Consider the following 18,222-nt stretch of genomic DNA (forward strand, 5'->3'; position numbering starts at 1 on the left):
TTCTCCAGATTTTTAAAAATGTATTCCCAAACCACATTTCCTTAAATATATGGATGTATGAACGTTGCCTTTTAAGTTATATATGTATTACTGGTGTGAAGGTTTGAAGGTATGCTTCAAAGCATGTCGTGTAGATAATAAAGTAGGTTTCTGCTTAAGCTATTGCTAAAAAGAGATTAAACTCATAATTTTCTGCTTCACCATCACAAATATTCCCAGGGCAAAACTTCTGCTGTTCCTTAAAAGATCTCTAAACCTACAGCTCTGTCAGGTCAATATGCCAGCTTTGGGATATTGAGAATGAGAAGTTGGACATGGGATATTGTTCTGGAATTAGAGTGAGAATGAGAATGTTCTGGAATTAGAGAACAGTGGTGGTCGTCGAACAATCACGTGAATGTACTACAACCACTTAATGGCACTTGACTAAATTTGTGGTATGTGAATTAGATCTCAGGTTTTTTGTGGGGTGTAAAGTCAAGCTATGAAGCTTGGGAGAGAGAAGTGGGTTTGAAGGCATAAACTGTGAAAGTCTGTTTGAGAGTTGGGACAGCTGGTCAGTCTGGAAAGTGATGAATCCCGTTTCTGTGGCTCCTGCGTCAGGCGCTGGATGGTGGAATGAATCACAGCCACGCTCTGGAAGGTGGAGGAGAAGTGTCCACGTGTTCAGTCAGATGAGGTTCCCCAGGCGACCCGCCTGGAACCCAGGACAGAGCCAGTGGCGTCTGACAGTGCTCCTAAGTGGCTGTCCCAGGCCTTTCCCCAAATTCCCCTAAAAAGCACCTTACTGTGTGTGTCACAGAGACAGAGTACATGCTTATCACACAGACCCCGCTGCAGGTTTCTCCTGGGCCAGAAGCAATCGATAACCTTTGTTGTCTGAAACCGGCCGCCCACACACTCATCCTGCTTGCGTGCCACCAGCGTGCAGTGGTGTGCACGGTCTCTGGGCTCACGTCAGGCCTGTCTCTTAGAAAACGTCCACATCAGCCACATTCAGTTTTACCATTTGCCTCTGCTCGTCTTTCCCCCGGGAGTGATCTCCATGCTGGGCTGGAGAAGGACAGTAGCTCCTGTAAAAGAGAAGGAGCAGGACGGAGAGACCTGGTGACCACTTTGGTCGTTCTTCCCAGTTCCCACCGGACTCTGTGATGTCCTTAAGTCTCTGTCACCTGGAAAATGCTTGGGGAGCCTCCAGTGCATGTTATCTGATGTCCATGAGGCATGATAGCCGGGCCTTCCCGGCACACCTGGCTCCAGTAACCTGGGGGACCTTATGGATGTCAAAGTCATTGTGTTCCTGCCCCCACTTGCCTGGCCAGAGGGAGTCAGACAGGCCCCTCCCCAATGCTCACTCAGCTGGCCTTGGGTTTCCTGGGTTGATGCTTTCTTTATAAAAATCCTCCCATAATTGAGGTATTTTGAAGATTCATGACTTCATCCAAGCCGAATCATTTCTGCACTTTCCCTCCAACTTCTCCAGTATGCGCATGACGCCCTCCTTGACCTTGAGCTCTGAGCCTTCACTCCCCTCTCCCCCAACCCTCAGCTGAATGCAAGAATGTTCAGAGGTGAAATGATTGGATTGTGAGAGTCGTAACCTGATCTGGGCTCCAGACAGAATGTTGGTCTCATGTTGACCCCCCACCCAAAAGGCCATTTCAGACCTCATTGTGTCTTTCTGGACTGTTCACCTGGTCTACAGAAGCTTCCTTGCCCCTTGTGTGACCTCTACCTACCAGTTCCAAGAAAGGTGTTGAGGAAGGGAACTTTCCTGCCAAGACCTCTAAGACTCCCTGGGGATTACAGGGGACTTGGTTCTTTTGTTTTGTGTTTTACTGAGACAGGCAAATTCAGAAATTAGTATTTTCATTTGTTTTAGTCAGCTTTTCCATTGCTATGATTAAAAGACCTGACAAGAACCACTTTGAAGGGAAAAGTGTATTTTGGTTCTATAGCTCTGGGCCCAAGGTGAGGCAGAACATCATGGCGGATGAGTGTGATGGAGGAAAGCAGCTCAGGACATGGCAACCAGGAAGCAAAGAGAAGAGAGAGAGAGAGAGAGAGAGAGAGAGAGAGAGAGAGAGAGAGAATCTTTCCAACCAAGGACAAAATATAAACCCCAAAGTCTTGCCCCCCAGTGACCCACCTCCTCCAACCATATCCCACTTACCTGAAGTTATCACCCAGGTAATCCATATTAGTGGATTAATCTACTGATCAGGTTTACAACTCTCACATTCCAACCATTTTACTTCTGAACATTCTTGCATTGTCTCACACATGATCTTTTGGGGGACACCTCATATCGAGATAATAACAACATAGAATCACACTGTTTTTGACCAGAAAGAAAGAGTGGCTCGATATGCTTCAGTAATCATGTTGAGTCCTTTAGGCAGTAAGTGGCTAAGAGTGAGGACAGCCCGAGGAGTCCTTATAATTCCTTGCTGTGCCCACTTTAAAAAATTCTCTACATGTTTAACATATTTGGAAGCTGAACCATATTAAACATCTTTTAAAATTCAGAAGTAGCTTATAAGACCAAGTTCAACATCTCCTGGGATAAACATATGAAGGGACCTCATTATGTTCTTATAGTTTTATGACCACAATTGACTGAGCATATTGTCCACCATCTGACCCCAGAGAATTAGGACCAGTTTTGTATATGGCTGTGTAAAGCAGTTTTCAACTTTCTGTGCACGATTTGCTAATTTCCTTTAATCCACCATACCCCTGTGAGCATTACTGAAATACTTTTTTTTTAATGTTTAAACATTGTCTCAAGCTCTGTGCTAAAAGATTGGTTTTATACTTTCTTGGGGGGAAATGGGCTGGACTAGGGAAGTGACATTTTTGGAGGTGACAGTAGAGTAGCTGATGGTATTTTCCTATGCTTTTGAGAAATTCATTGTGACGATTCACTTTTTGTGTTATCCAGAAAGGACTTGGGTCTAATGTCTGCCTGATATCAATTTTTCTTTTCAGGTGACCTTCCAGGTCACTTCTCCATGCCCCAGTGACAGGCATTATGAGCATCTTGGGCGCTGCTGCAGCAGATGCGAGCCAGGTATGCCAGCTTCCGGTACATTCCAGTGTTTGCCAAAGCAGGGGTGCTGTGGCTGTTTTCTGTTTTGTTTTGGTTTTCCTGTCCCACCAGATGAAAAAAGAACTTGGATAGACTTTCTTCAATAGATAAAATCTCCTAAAAATAAAACCAGTTTCAAAAACTGGTACTCAATCTATGCTAACACAATTTTCCAAAACACTATTTCTTGAGAAGGTAGGGTTTATACAACCATGTTTTAGCACTTTGTGATTCAAACTCTCAAAATGTGAGAAAATAATTTTAAATTGGTTTCACAGGAATTTTATTTTGGAATAACCATCCTGGAATTGTCATTACTGAATCACCCAATCTTTGTTAGACCTTCTCCCATTTACCTGTCGAGGGGCAGAGGGGACTTGATGCCACCTTCCCAAAACTGTTCTGCCAGAGTGCAGTCAAGCAGTTCTACGCCCCTGAGGAGGCCCCAGGCCACTGGGTCCTCCCTCTCTCATTATTCTGGGGACAGGCGGGGACTCACGTTACCTAATAACAAGACCCTCTGGATGTTTCAACTGCAAATATTCCCTGGATGTGCAGAACCAAGGTCCGGTGATTTTTACATGCATGAGTCTTGGTCAAATCAAATTAACCCGAAGCCCACAGCGTTAACCACCCAGAGTGAAGGCAGAGGGGAGTTTGAAGATGGGCACTGGGAGGGGATAAGGAAGTTACGTTTGCTTACACACTTTATTCCAAGTGGGTTCCAGCAACACTTCAAGGACCCAGTTTAAATCTTTAGTTCTACTCATGAGCAGAGTTATAGGATCCTAAATGTGACTGGTCTTACCTTTAGATGGGTAAAGGACAGTTGTGACCACAGCAGACCCAGAAGGGGACCAAAGGACGCACAGCCAACTTGGGACAGGATATTTAGCAGTGTCTCAGCTGCAGTCCTCATCTCACGTACAGCATTCTCTCAGGGGCATCTTGGGATCATGGTCATGTCAATCACACCAGCAGATTGATGCTTTGCTTATTTATTTATTTGGTGTTGGGGACCACAAACATGCTAGGTATGTGCTCTATTCTCAAGCTACATACACTCCAGCCAGTGTATTCTTTCTTGTTGTTTTGTTGTGGTTTTGATTGATGTGTTTTGGGATATCGTTTTGTGCCGGGCTGCGATTATTGTTATTGATTGGTGCATTTCTCCCCCTTCCAATTTAAGGAAAGTACATGTCCTCCAAATGCACTACTACCTCTGACAGTGTGTGTCTGCCCTGTGGCCCGGATGAATACCTGGATACCTGGAATGAAGAAGATAAATGCTTGCTGCATAAGGTTTGCGATACAGGTGGGTCAGTCACATCGCATGTCATCTTTGTCCTTCAAGTCTATACAAACTTTTTAAGATAGCCAATGCCATTTCTTTTGAAGGACACAGGAAAAAGTTAAGACCCTGGACCCCCAGGAAGATGGGTTTCAGATCTTCAAAGCCCTGAGTTAAAGCTCTTCATTGAGAACTCTTGTTCTGGAATATGTTTTTGTTGCTTTTAATCATGAACACATCTTACAGGGGACAAAATCTTTTTACGATTTTCGAATTGTGAATCATTTGATTCTCCCTAAACCTTGTGTACCCTGTAAGGTGCACATGCTTGTCCCATTTTAAAGATGAGGAAACTGAGGTCAAATGACTTCTCCAAACCTAACAGATGAGAAGCAGGACTCAAAACCCATTTTCTGACTTATACACCTTTTTCCTACATCTTAATGTTTAATTAGCTCTGAAGTTTGATCTCTTTACCAGAAAACTTTAATTTTTTTCCTCAACTTTTTAAAAAATTATGGTTTGTAGGAATCAAGATCAAAATATGTTTCTTAAGTCTCCTAACCTGAAGGGTCCTTTTTCTATTCTGTTTACATGTGAAGAACCTGTGATGTTATCTCTATGGAGCTTCCGGTCTGGATTTGGCTGTTTACATGCCTTTAATGTCATTTAACATTTTCTGTCCCTCATGTTTGCTGTAAATTGACTGTTAAATCTAGAAGACTGATCAGATTCTATTTTGTGTGTATGTATGTGTGTGTGTGCTTTAGCTTTGTTTTTGGCAAAACACTTTCATACATAGTATAGTTCATATGTATAATATACTATTGGAATCACAAAATGCCATCATCTTTTTGTGATATTGGCAGCTGCTTTTCAATAGGGGCTGCAGAAAGGTGACATTCTAATTCTGTCATTCCTTTCTTCCTTCTTCATTTTCCTCATCAACTATTTGTTACCCTGAAGTGCAGTACATAAAGGAAGGGCAGAATATACACTTGTAACTTTTTATCACTTTTCCAAATAATGACTCGATCATCCAGCTTTCTCCCAAGGATTCGTGTTAACATTATGAACTCATGGATTTAAATATATTTGAGGTGTTTCACTCTATCACAGTCTCTATTAGTTTTACTGGTGCTCAGATTACCCCACCTCTCTGAAGTGGCCCCAAATCTTCTGTACAACCCTATATCTTTAAGAGTTCCCTTGATTCTAGGCTTACCTTGGACATTTCCTGCCAGAGCTGTAAACAGTCGTTTCTCCAAGGATTCCTGATTGTTTTTAGTGCAACGTTATATTTAGGACTTGAGTGGGGTTGCTAGGGATCCATTGCTGCTGGGTTGATTCTTGTTTATCGGCTTTCCCCCCACCACTGGACAAAACTACTTTTAACAGTACTTTTTAAAAACCATAATTTTTCTAATGTGCTAGAGACAGCTGTCAGATTTGGGACTGGAGAAGGTCCATGGAAACTCCACTGAGCCGAAGCATCTGATCAAGTCTTTTATTTCCCACAGCTTAGTAATGACCTTGACTCACTGCTGTCTCTTGGAAATAAAGATTCATTCTGTCTACTGCCAAAATTGATTAAAGCCTAAAACTGGTTGCATTCAAATTTTTAATATACATCAAAATTATTCACCACTCCACAGATTTACATTCTTACAGTGGAGTACAATACTGAGAGTACTTAGAATTTTCCTGAGAAATGGCATGTGTCCACATATGTTCTCGTGTACACGTTTCTGCATATTGGCCTTGGTACTGTACAGCTGACCTGGGCTTGGAGAGTGGGCACAGAAGGCAAAGGGGACCTCTCCAGATTCACTATGCTCAGGTCCAAAACGATGGAAGCAGAGTGTTCCCTACTTGCTACTGTCACTTGAGCCCATGAATGGTTTGTTTCTCTCCTTCTCCCTGGGAGTTCCTGTATTTATTCAGGAATATAAGGCAAAACGTCCATTTGAGCAATCCAAGTGAGTGGAGTCACACAGGGATTCCAGGTCTGTTTTAGATCATGTAATGTCTCTATAGCGTGTGTGTGCGTGCCCGCACCCTGAGTCTCCAGTCAAAGCTGTTATGTTCTGTAGTCACCAAAAACACCGAATGGCTAACCCTGAAACACTGCCCTTGGGGTAAGTACAGGGTTGGGTCCCTGCAAGCCCCTGGTCATGACGCTTTTGTCCACTGGCCGACGTGCAACCTGGCTTTCTGTGTGTCACTGTTTACTTGATGTGTCGTTGACTCGTTAGGATGGCACTGACCTTCGGCTCAACTCCTGCCAGTACAGTCTATCCAACACGTGTGTGTCTTCCCCGCCAGGCCCGACGCAGCCTTCCTGCGCTTGGGACCACTAGACGGAACTTCAGCACTGCTCTGGGGCCATTTTAAACAGAAAAATCACTAGCAAAAACACACACATGAGAGAGAGAGAGAGAAATGTGGCAGACTGAACACAGAGAAACTGTGTCAAGGACCCTCATGTCCAGTGTGAGAGCTGGGCTGAGAAGTCAGAGCGTGCAACCTCTGCTGGGAACCTGAGTGTGGAGTGACTCCTAATTTATGTGGTTCTGCACACATCCACAGGTGACTGCAGAAGTGCTGAGTGTTGATTTGGGGGTTACAAATACATTATGGCAAATAGGTGAATTCATAAGTACTAATCTATAAGGAATGAGGTGTGTGTGTGTGTGTGTGTGTAGTTTACAATAGATACATCATTCCCATGTAGCTGTATTGAAACACTGGAGGGGGCCAGGAGATTTGGAGTAAAAAGACAAGCACTTGAAAAAAAAGAGAAAAATGTGTTAACCTCTCTTTGAAGTCAAGACCAATCCCCAAGCATGAAGCATGCCTTCCTCCTGCCTCCGTACTTCCTCCACTTAGCGAACCACCCTGAGACCCTTTAGGAGCCCAAGATGAGTCCTGAATCTCCAGAAACCCTGTTCTCTTGGGTCCAGACTAGCCTTGGTGTTAATAATACTGATGATATTTGAGTGTACTGTGTGGTGTGACTATTTAGCATTTGCCAAAATAGTCAGTGGTCATTCATGCCCCAGTCCTGAATCTTGCTACTAACATAAAAACCGACTTTTTAGACAGCTCACAAAACTGCTGGTTATTAGAGAGGGAGAGGAAGAAAGAAAAAAGAAAAGGAAAAAAAAAAGTGCTAGCACACAGGAAGTGCGAGGAGGAACCTGGGAGTTCCTTAAACCGTGTCCCGATGAATCACCGTGAGCCAGCCAGGCGTTCTGCCGGGGTGGTTTGGGACCGGGCGCTGGACAGCTGCAGGACTGGGGCCGTTGCGTCAGTGCCTCCCGCGCTCGCGGGCTGCTGACCTGTGTCTTGTCTCCCGCAGGCAAGGCCCTGGTGGCCGTGGACCCCGGCAACCGCACGGCCCCGCGGCGCTGCGCCTGCACCGCCGGTTACCACTGGAGCCAGGACTGCGAGTGCTGCCGCCGCAACGCCGAGTGCGCGCCAGGCTTCGGCGCCCAGCACCCCTGTACGGTTGCAGAGCGCGCGCACCCGCTGCCACCGCCGCTCGGCAGCTTGAATAACCGCGTCGTTAATGCTCTAGGGAGCGCAGGGGACCTGGGGGCAGGGGTGCGGTCGGGGAGCTTGGACTTTCCAGGAGCTGCAGGCGCAGGCCAGACCTGGGAATGAATCCCCAGCTTTCTCCAAAGAGAGTGTCAGCCGTCAGCCACAGTGCCCTTGTCACGCCCCTGTGGCACTCGGGGTCCTCCCTCTGTGAAACTCTAGGTAAACAAGACAGCGCAGGGACCCGCCAACATTTTTTTTTTTTAATTGTGCACCCCCTTAGAAGAACTTTGAAAAAAACATGCTCCTCTGGGCGTGTTTTAAAGCTGACACCTACAGTTTTTATTACAAATTTAAAAGAGTGACTTCGTTATCAGGGAATACAACTGCAATGCTTTTTTAAAACAGTCCTTGAAATGTAAACAAAATAGCAATTTGATACCCACCACCATCCATTTAAACAGACACTAGTCTATTTAACTGTTGGGAATTTACAAGCTCCTTTCTTTCCTTTGGTGTCCACTCCACCTTCCCTACAGAATTTTATCCTAGTATATTTTTGCACTTGGATTACTAATCACCCTATTATATTCCTCTACATAAAAAATAGGTACCTATTTAATATCTCAATTTAAAAAAGTATTGGGACACACTTCTCAAGGTTAAAAATATTCCCTCCACCCCAGACTGATTGTCACCACATTTATTATTACACAGTCAGTCAAAAGTAAATATGTTTTGCTATATTATAATCATAAAAGTAAAAGCTTTTGGCTGGGGCAGTGGCACACGCCTGTTATCCCAGTGACTCTAAAGACTGAGGCCACAGAATCAAAAGTTCAAGGCCAGCCTCAGCAATTTAGCAAGACCCTTTCTCAAAATAAAAAATGAAAAGGACTGGAATGTAGCTCAGTGGTAAAGCAAAACTGGGTTAAACCCTCAGTATATAAAAAGAGCAAAAGCTTTTGAATTTCACAAGTGGGCTTTTTTCCCAATTATATATTCATAATTGAATATTACTTATTGCTAAAATGCAATAGAATTGAACATCAATTCTGTTTCCTCTTTTTGTTGTTTCTGAGAGAAAGACTTCTGTTATAGGAGTGTCCCTCATTCTTTCAGTCCTTTTCTGAGTTAGAGGTCTCCAATCACACAGTGACATTAAGTTATCCTTAATGATCTATCATTTGAGAACTCAATTATGTCTTTCAATTTTGTTAAAAGTAAAGAAATAGAGATCCTTTAGATTTACAAAAGTGTTTCTTAGAATCATTTGCTCTTCCTGTTTCAAGGAAACATAACAAAGCAGTTTTTTCAAGATGTAAGAAACGATTATTTATGCCTGTTCATCTTTCACTCAGAAGCACTTTTTTAAAAGCCAAAATACTTGCTGGATGCAGGGTACACCCCTGTAATCCCAGAGGCTCTGGAGGATGAGACAGGAGGATCAAGAGTTCAAAGCCAGCCTCCACAATTTAACAAGACCTTAAGCAACTTAGGGAGACCCTGTCTCCAAAAATAAAAAGGGCTCATCACTGAGTCCAGTTGGCCCAGTCAGCCCGTATTTTCAAATGCATTGATTAACCCAGGTATACTTTCTCCTAGAAAAAGCCTATTTTTTTAATTTTTAAAACACACCTCTCTATCACAGCTAGCTCCCTCTGAATTCTGATTCTGATAAAAAGCCAGAGCCTTTCCACTAGTTTGTCACCTGCCTGAAATAGGTGCTGCCACCTGCAGGTTCCTGGTAGATGCTGTTTGCCTTGCACCTCTGGGAATAATGTGGATCTGACCATAGAGAATAGAGGGACTGAAGTGGGTGAATGAATCTTCCTCCTGCCTCACCTGGCGGTACATTTGAACTCAAAACAGCTAACCCTGGTGCCAAATTCCCATTCCCACGGCCACATTTTTGCTAGATGGGATGCCACAAGTACAGAAGGTTTTCCATCACCAGTGCTTCTGCCTGTCATTCTGATATCTCTGAAGCTTGGCCCCCTCGCAGGATTAGGGGGAGATGCAAAGCATGCCCTCCTCTGTAGGTAGGAGAAGCATGATCGAAAGAGGGAGAAGGAAAGAGCAGCCTGCAGGATGCTTCTGGCCTGTCAGTCTTACCAGTTCCAGTGTGTGGAAATTAATGCCTTTAAAACTTCATAATCCTGGAAATGCCTTGGGAAGCCTCTTTGTTTTTGAGGGCTTCTCAGAAGTTCTAGATTGCATTCCCCTTTTAAAAAGTTGTTTAAATTAATGTGACCTATCAGATGTTAACTGGCCTTTGTTAACATAATATCATGGCAAATCATATTGCCAAATAAAGGGGCAGGTGCTTTATTTACTGAGCCAAATTGCAGAAGTTAAGAATGTACTTTCTATCTGACTTTGGACAAAGAAAATTTAATTCCGTATTTTCATGTTGTATTCATGAAAATAAATCACAGAAGTGCTACTGATTTCAAGAGTAATTTGTGGTTTTGGTACCACCAGTTGCCTGATGGATTTCTTATAGTAGTCACCAAAGGGTCAGCATGTGCCAATTGCAGTAAAGGTAATAGAGGAAATCTGAGGCATTTCTCATTTTAATAATGTAGTTTATGAGGACTATGAGTGAGTCAAGTCAAGCTTACTAACAAGGATCAACTCCTACTTTAAGCCCTGTGGATTAAGGAGGGGTCCAAAATTCATCCCACCCCTGGTATTTATAAATAAAGTTTTATTGGAACATAGCAATGTCCATTTGTTTTACATCTTGTCTATGATTGCTTTTGTGATATGAGTAGTTGCAGCAGAGACCACAAGGGTTCCACTGTTCAGTGCTTTACAGCAAAAGTTGGACACCAACCTTTGGTTTTAAAAGAAAGAGACCCACAAGGGTTTTTTGTTTGTTTGTTTTAGAAACCTTTTTTGATACTTCGATAATATTTGAGCATGTGAGGTTAAGCTGACAAGAAGGGATCGTAACAATAAATTTCCCTTAAAAACAGTAATAGAGTTGCCATTCCCTGCAGGAGGAGGCTGGGTTAGCCATCCATCAAGGCAGAAAGGGGAGAGAAGAGGCGCTTGCCTAAAACTGAGCCAGACGGCAAAAACAGGAGACACTGACTTCCAGACCAGGAAACAGCACGCTGGTGCCCGGGACAGTGTTCTGTCCAGCAAAGACTCAGGACCAGAGTCGCCTGGACCTGGACGTCAGATAGTGGCAGTACTGACCTGCTAGCTGCCTTTCTGATCGCAGTTCTGCAGCTCACCCCGGCATCTGAACGGCTTCCTAGACCCAAGCAGGGGCTTTGGCAGCGGGATGGGGGGTGGGGAGAGGAGCAGGGGGCAGAGCTCCTCCGGGACGTCCTGGCTGATCTCTAAGTGTCCTTACTTGTCTCTGCTGGTTTTCGTGACAGTGCAGCTCAACATGGACACGGTGTGCAGGCCTTGCCACGTGGGCTACTTCTCAGATGCCTTTTCTTCCACAGACAAATGCAAACCCTGGACCAAGTAAGTGACCACAAAGGAACCAAAAGAGTTTTTAAGTTTTAAACAGTCCAACTTCTACTCTGGTCTGCGTTGAAAAAAGGCTGATTCCATTCAGTTTGGCTTCCTCTCGGAAAAAGTCTGTCAATTGGGTGTGGGAAAAATGAACCAGTGGAGCCAATTCTTAGCCAGATGTGTACAGGCCCTTCACGCTACTTTTTAGATTCAATAGGCTGTGACTTATAGTTGCAGCTTCTCTTTTCCTTTTTCTAACCTTATTTGGTTGAAAATGATTTATGATTTGTGTGGGTGTGTGTGTGGTGCTGGGCATTGAACCCAGGGCCTCCAATATGCTGGGCAACTGCTCTACCACTGAGCTGCACCTCCAGCTGGATTCATGACATTTTTTATCATTCACTTACCACCCCTGCTTTTTCCAACTTCCCAACACCATGGTTTATTCATCGGAAAATTGTGGATATGTATTATGCATATGCAGCTAGAAACTATCTATATAAATGTTTGCACAGTATAAACACCTTGAGTTTTTTTTTTACTTATTTTTTGAAGCTCTTTCTATATTCATTCACAGGTTCTTTGTAGCTCTTTATAGCTGAATAGTATTTCTTTCTTTTCTTTCTCTCATTTTTTTTTTTTTTTTTTTTTTGGTAACAGGAATTGAACCCAGGAGTGCTTAACCACTGAGCCACATCCCCAGCCCTTTTTATATTTTATTTTGAGACAGGGTCTTGCTAAGTTGCTCAGGACCTTGCTAAGTTGCTGAGGCTGGCTTTGAACTCATGATCCTCCTGCCTCGGCTTCCCCACCCACTGAGTTTATAGGTGTGCCCCACCGTACTCGGCTCTGAATAGTATTTCATTGCAGAACTGTGCCATAATTTGTTTAATAAATAGGAACTGTCAGTAGGGACTGAAAGAGGTTTACAGTGTTCTCAGTATCTCACAGTAATAACTAATTTTGTAGTAAATTATCTCATAAACAGTTTGAGTATTTCCTATCCAAAATGCTTGGACCAGAATTATTTCTGATCTCAGATTTTTTCAGACTTTGGATTATTTGCATATACATAATGAACTGTCTTTAAGAAGGCAACGACTAACCACAAACTTCATTTATGTCTGATATGCGCCTTATACATAAAGCCTCGAGGTAATATTATACAATATTTTTAATTATTTTTATGAATAAAACTAAATTTAGTGGTCTGGGACTTCCTCATTGTGGTGTCATGTCAGTGCCTAAATTTTTAGATTTTCAAGCAATTCAGACTTTAGGGATGCTTAACCTATACACTTAATGGCACACTTTTGTGAGTCTGTCTGTCCTGGGTCATTGCATACTAGTTATTGAAAACTAATAATCAATGTAAGAATTCTTTTACTTTCTAATATATAAAATTGAATAAGAATTGAATAAGAATTTATTGAATAAGAATTGAATAAGAAATTTCATTGAAGAAGAATTCAATGTTGATTTTCTAATCCATTTATCCAAGTTTTATATTGAAACTTTTGTTAACTTCAAAAGTTTTTCACGTAGCCACAGGAATTGAAGCACTTGGCTCTACTTTATTGAAGCCCCATCTGTGCCCTGCTGACCTTGCTCTCAGGAGTCCCAAGAGCTTTGCCCACCTCTGTGATGGTCCACTGCCTCGAGGAAGGTCCTGGGATTCTGAATTTCACGAAGACATAGGCCCCCTCCCGAAGAAGCTGGCAACCTATTGCAGTGGAGTCTTTCATTCGTTTGGTGTTTTAAACAAGAATACTAAACCAAAGCACTTAACTGCTTTTCCCTCTGCAGTTGTACCATCCTTGGAAAGACAGAGGAACATCCTGGAACGGAGAAATCAGATGTGGTTTGCAGTTCTTCTCTGCCATCTAGAAAACCACCAAAGGGTACGCTTGACAGAGCCCGTGGGAGGGTGGATGCGCTCGGCACGGTCAGCTGCCTTTCTCTCCCGAAATCACAGGCTGCAACTGCAGGGATTCCTCTGTCCCTTTTCATTTCATCCTAACCCTGGCAGCTCAATATTTCATTTGTATCAGTATTTCAATTCCAGATATGTTGATTTTAATTTTATTGATTGATTGCAGTGCTGAGGACTGAACCCAGGGCTCTGTGTACACTAGGCTACTTGATAATTTTTTTTTTTTTACATTGGATGTGTATTCATGCACAAAGAAAAGAAAAGAAAGCTGCAAACATAAATGAAAATGCCTGGACATGGAAGGGTGGTGGTGGTCACAGTGAGAGTGTCCATGGGGAGACTGGTCATCAGCCAGAGGAAGCCATTCATGAGAATTCAGAAGTCATTATTTGTGGAACATTTTGTAGATCCAGTTAATCTTATACAGTTTCAAAGATGCTGGTTAACAGAGGTGCTGGTTACTCTGGATGAGTGGGTCAGTGTAGGTGGGTCTGCACATTGGAAGAGATGGCAGAAGTGGCTAGAAGACCTTTCTACTAAATCAAGAGAATGCAAGCCACAGGACAATAGGGTCAACAGGTTGTGACCAAGAAAATCAGGAAATGGAAGGTTATTTTGAAATGAGAGAAGGAGAGGAAAGGTCATGGTCCAGGAAACCAAGGTATGTGCTATAGAGGTGCTAGCAATGAAGTGATGGAGGAGGGATGAAGGAGGTGGGGGTGTCCACGTGGTATCATAGAAGAGTAACAGAAATGCTTCCCAGAGTGGCTGTTCTGCTCTCACAGCCAGCAAAACCCTGGTGCCATGTTGGTCTTTGGACAGCAGTTTTCCAGCTGGACAGTGAGGGGTTCTGAGGCAAGCAGAGATGAAGCAGGGTGGTGGGTGCACGTGACTAGAGTTGTTCTAAAGTAGGGACATAATGATGGCTGGGGTTGGCCTCCGGTGAAGTGGAGCCTGACCAGCAGGGTGGGCGAGGTGGGGAGCCAACCCTTCAGACTGAGCGCTCTCAAGGTGGCAAACTGCAGTCAGACCTGGGGCATTTCCTACTTCTGTTATCCCAGACCCACATCTCTTATTCTGGGATTGGATATACAGGGTTTTGTTATTAAACTTAATAAAATTAAATAATTTTTAATGCCATCTTTCTCCTTTTCTTCCAATACAGAACACCGGATTTACTTGCCCAGTTTAATTGTTCTGCTTCTCTTCATATCTGTGGCCTTAGTTGCTGTTGTCGTCTTTGGTGTTTACCATAGGAAAAAAGGGAAAGCACTAACAGGTATTGTGTTTGTGCTGGTGCTTGAAAGTTAATCTTTAAGAAAATAGATACATTTCCAGGCAAATGCTTTGGAATAAGAGTAGATTGTCCACCAACTATCTATGGGACCTGCTTAAATAAGTGCCTTGAGATGAGTATACTTAAAGGCAAAGCACCCTTCGTATCTTAGTCATTGTTCTCTGGCAAAATAAAATAAAGGCAAAAAGCAAGACAAGAAGTCAACATCATGTCTGTCTGTATATGAGCGAACAAGGATATCCTAACATTCAGGACACTGAAGACTTGTGAGCGTGTGTTTAGGTTGTGTGTATTCAGCAGCACACATACAGGGAGTTGCGTGCATTTATCCTGGAATATATCCATTTTTAATGTACCCACTTAAAATAGAGAATGTGCAGATAAATGGCGGGTTTTGATTAGGGTGTTATCTTGAAATGTGACTCTAAAATTATGAAAATAAGTCATATTTAGCCAAAACAAGGTGCCCAAGCTTAGAATGGAAAATCAGTGTTACTTTTGAGAGTGTCTTTAAACATCACATCACATTTGACTTTTATATTAGAAAACTAAAAGAAGAGTCACTTTTATTCAAGAGCTCACAGCTCCCCTAGGTTTGCTAACGAGGCTTCTTAGTACTTTACTGCTCAAATCGTTCTCTCCCGAAGCACCTGACATGCCCTTCCCGGTGCTCGCCTGTTCACCTCGTCCACCTCTGCTCTGCTGGGAATTGGTCAGTTCTCCCACATCAACTCCATGAACTTCATGGATCCCTGTATGTCTTGTTATTTTTATTAATATTTACAATGCCTAATATAACACTGGGCAGTCAAAATATTAATTAAAAATCCAGATGGGGATTGAAGATGCAATTGTTATGCAGAGAACAGTGTTTGAGTGGGGACCACCTTTTTAAAGAGGCCATTAATTACTGAGGTGTAGCTAGCAGTGGGCAAACTCTAGGGTCCAGTGATGGGGAAAGGAAGATTGGAAAATAAAGATTGACAGACACAGATCTTGAAGATAAGGTTGGGATCAGGTGGAGCCTGCTCTCTGATGGAGATGCAAGTCTAAAGAATTACGCCAGCAAATTTATATATGTCTCGTTATCAGGTTAAAGACTATGCAAGCATTATTCTTTGTATTCAGGAATGTTACAGAAGCTAGGACATCTATGTAGCTTTTCTGCAGTAGCAATCCATGGTTGCAAAGTGCAACGTTAGGAGCTTTGTGTAGCTCTCAACAAAGTCTATTGTTAAAAGTTGCTATAAGGAGGGCAGGACCTGGAGAAGGAGAGCTGGTGAAACATTGTGGTTGTCTAGCATAAGAATTCCTTAGAACTGATAGGGCTCTTGCACAGAGCCTTCTCATGCAGGGCGTTGCTACAGCAGCTAGGCATCCTGTGCCTTTGCACAGAAACATTCCCAGAAACCCGGCATACCACAGCCGTGAGGGCATCAGAGACCCCTGATCCCAGTAACTGCTCTCCCATCCTCCATCACTGCTCCCAACACTGAGGGAATTAAAGTTATTGTCAAAAGGAGAGGAGAGGAAAAGCCAAAGTCCATGGAAACCAAGGTCTCATGGTATAAAGGTTTTAGCAATGAGGTGATGGAGGAGGGATGAAGGAAATGGTAGAGTCCACACTGTGTGGTAGATAGCAGAAATGCCGCCAGGGTGGCCTGGGAAGTGATGCAATTTCACTTCCTTGACATCATAGCACGGGCTGGATGATGAGGCCCCATTGTTCAGACAATCAGGACCACTTGAACAGCCATGAGTTTGTGAGACAACGGGCTTCCTGATATTTTGCTTTATGTTGTTACCCTTTAATAACATTTCCCACCCTATCTTATTGAGAAAACAATAGACCTACCAGTTCCTTCGGGAATTGTGACTGTTAGCTTTGTCCTCATCCCTTCATTCCACAGGTCCACCAAGGACTGGACAGGCACTGGGCCTCAGTGTGGAGCCCCACAGACCAGTGCCCTCCTGGTGGAGGCATCTTAGTGGCAAGGCACGTGTTGGGATCTCAGAGTGAAACAGAACCGAAAGGGTAGGAGTTGAGCACCAGGTCGAGAGGCAGAGGTCTGCCCGGTCTTGGGGTCAGCCAGGGCACCTCAGAGGAGGAAGTGGGTGAGCTAAGACCAGAAAGAGCAGCCGGAATTTACTAGCCTGAAGGGACTCAGAGAGCATCCCAAGCATGCCCACTGAGAGGACCACGTGAGGGGGAGCGTTGAGCGGGGGTGAAAGAGCCACATAGGGGAGCAGAAAGTTGGGGACCCTGCACAAGAACAGCCAGATGCCCCAGCCCTTCAGACCCGCTGAGGAGTTTGCTCCTTATTCTTGCCCAGGACGTCAAGGACAGCCCTCTTGTTTTAGTGTAGAAAACAAATTTGGGGGTGTAGTCCGAGTGGTGCAGGTGCACCATTTTGGAAGGCTATATTGCCCTTGTGTGGGGGGGAGACAATCACGGTGGATCTGTGCACAAGTATTGTTTTTAGTACCTTTGCGCTTGTCTAAAACTGAGTCCTACGAGGAAAGAACTGTGCCTGTCCTTTTATTTGGGGTAATTTATTCTGAATGAATTTCAAAATTATGGAAAAGAAAGAAGACTAATGGTGGTGATGATAGCGGTAACCGACATGTGTTGGAAATTTACCGTGTGCCACCAAGGTTATGTACGTTGTACATGTACTCAGGGAGTCAGACACTGCACTGTGAGGCAGACACATGATTTTCCCCATTTGCTGATGAGGAAACTGAGGCTCAGGGATGTTCAATAAACTGTGCAAGGTCACATCATAGTCTAGAGCATAAATGAGATCACCTGCATGCACTGCTCAGCACCAGGCCAGGCACATTCAGGGCTCAGTGGGTATGAGGTGCCTGGCATCATTATGAACTGCCGTTGTCTTCCACTGAAGAACTGATGACTCCTAACTTTAATCTTAATTGTTAACATAAAATTGAATATTTGAATATTCGTTGAGGTACAATATGAATGCACAGTTTTTAAAAAAAATCATAGATTCGACTTTTTAGACCTTATCACTTCTGTTGTGTAAAAGTTAAAGGCTACGTCCTTCGCATATGCCACAGAGCATATTTTTCTGAGAACCAAGAAGACATAGTAGAAACGGTTTGGGGGGCTGTCAGAACTCAATGAATCTGAGGCTTAGCTCTCTAGCAGGCACCTTCCTTTTATTGCATATATTTGAGCTAGTTTATTGGAAAATCAGTCTCTAAACATTTTCTTTTTGCCTTACCAGGCCTAGCCTGGTCCTCTAAGTCAAAGAAAATTTGTTGAAGGAATAAGAATGCCCGTAGTCATTGTGGCCACTCTGGGAACCCCAGGCGTGCCCACAGATATTCAGTAGAACACTAGTGGGCCATGGTTTGCTTTACACAGACAGGAAGTTCTGTTTTTGGTAGGAACAAGATGCCTTTGTAGCCTTTAAGTCATTCATTTCTATATTTACTGTTTCTTTCTTTCTTTTCTTGTGTGTATGGTGCTGGGGATGGAACCCCAGGGTCTGTATGCTCCGGGCAAGTGCTCCACCCCTGGTCTGTATTAGCCCTCCCTAATTTACTTTTAAATGCTATTTACTTCA

The 18,222-nt window shown here is 43.5% G+C and overlaps 1 protein-coding gene across 2 annotated transcripts in view; it reads left to right on the forward strand.

Moving 5' to 3' along the window:
• The window catches only part of Tnfrsf11a (TNF receptor superfamily member 11a), a 61,376-nt gene that overhangs the window by 18,833 nt on the left and 24,321 nt on the right, over positions 1-18,222 (forward strand). The window contains exons 2-7 of one of the 2 annotated variants that reach the window (XM_047526766.1): positions 2,992-3,073; positions 4,281-4,406; positions 7,744-7,887; positions 11,315-11,408; positions 13,206-13,300; positions 14,498-14,611. In XM_047526766.1, the coding sequence (XP_047382722.1) occupies positions 2,992-3,073; positions 4,281-4,406; positions 7,744-7,887; positions 11,315-11,408; positions 13,206-13,300; positions 14,498-14,611 (655 nt within the window). The remainder of the gene's footprint in view (positions 1-2,991; positions 3,074-4,280; positions 4,407-7,743; positions 7,888-11,314; positions 11,409-13,205; positions 13,301-14,497; positions 14,612-18,222) is intronic. The other variant, XM_047526767.1, reaches the window with a different exon arrangement.

Source organism: Sciurus carolinensis, chromosome 15 (genome assembly GCF_902686445.1).
Source record: "Sciurus carolinensis chromosome 15, mSciCar1.2, whole genome shotgun sequence".
NCBI lineage: Eukaryota > Metazoa > Chordata > Mammalia > Rodentia > Sciuridae > Sciurus > Sciurus carolinensis.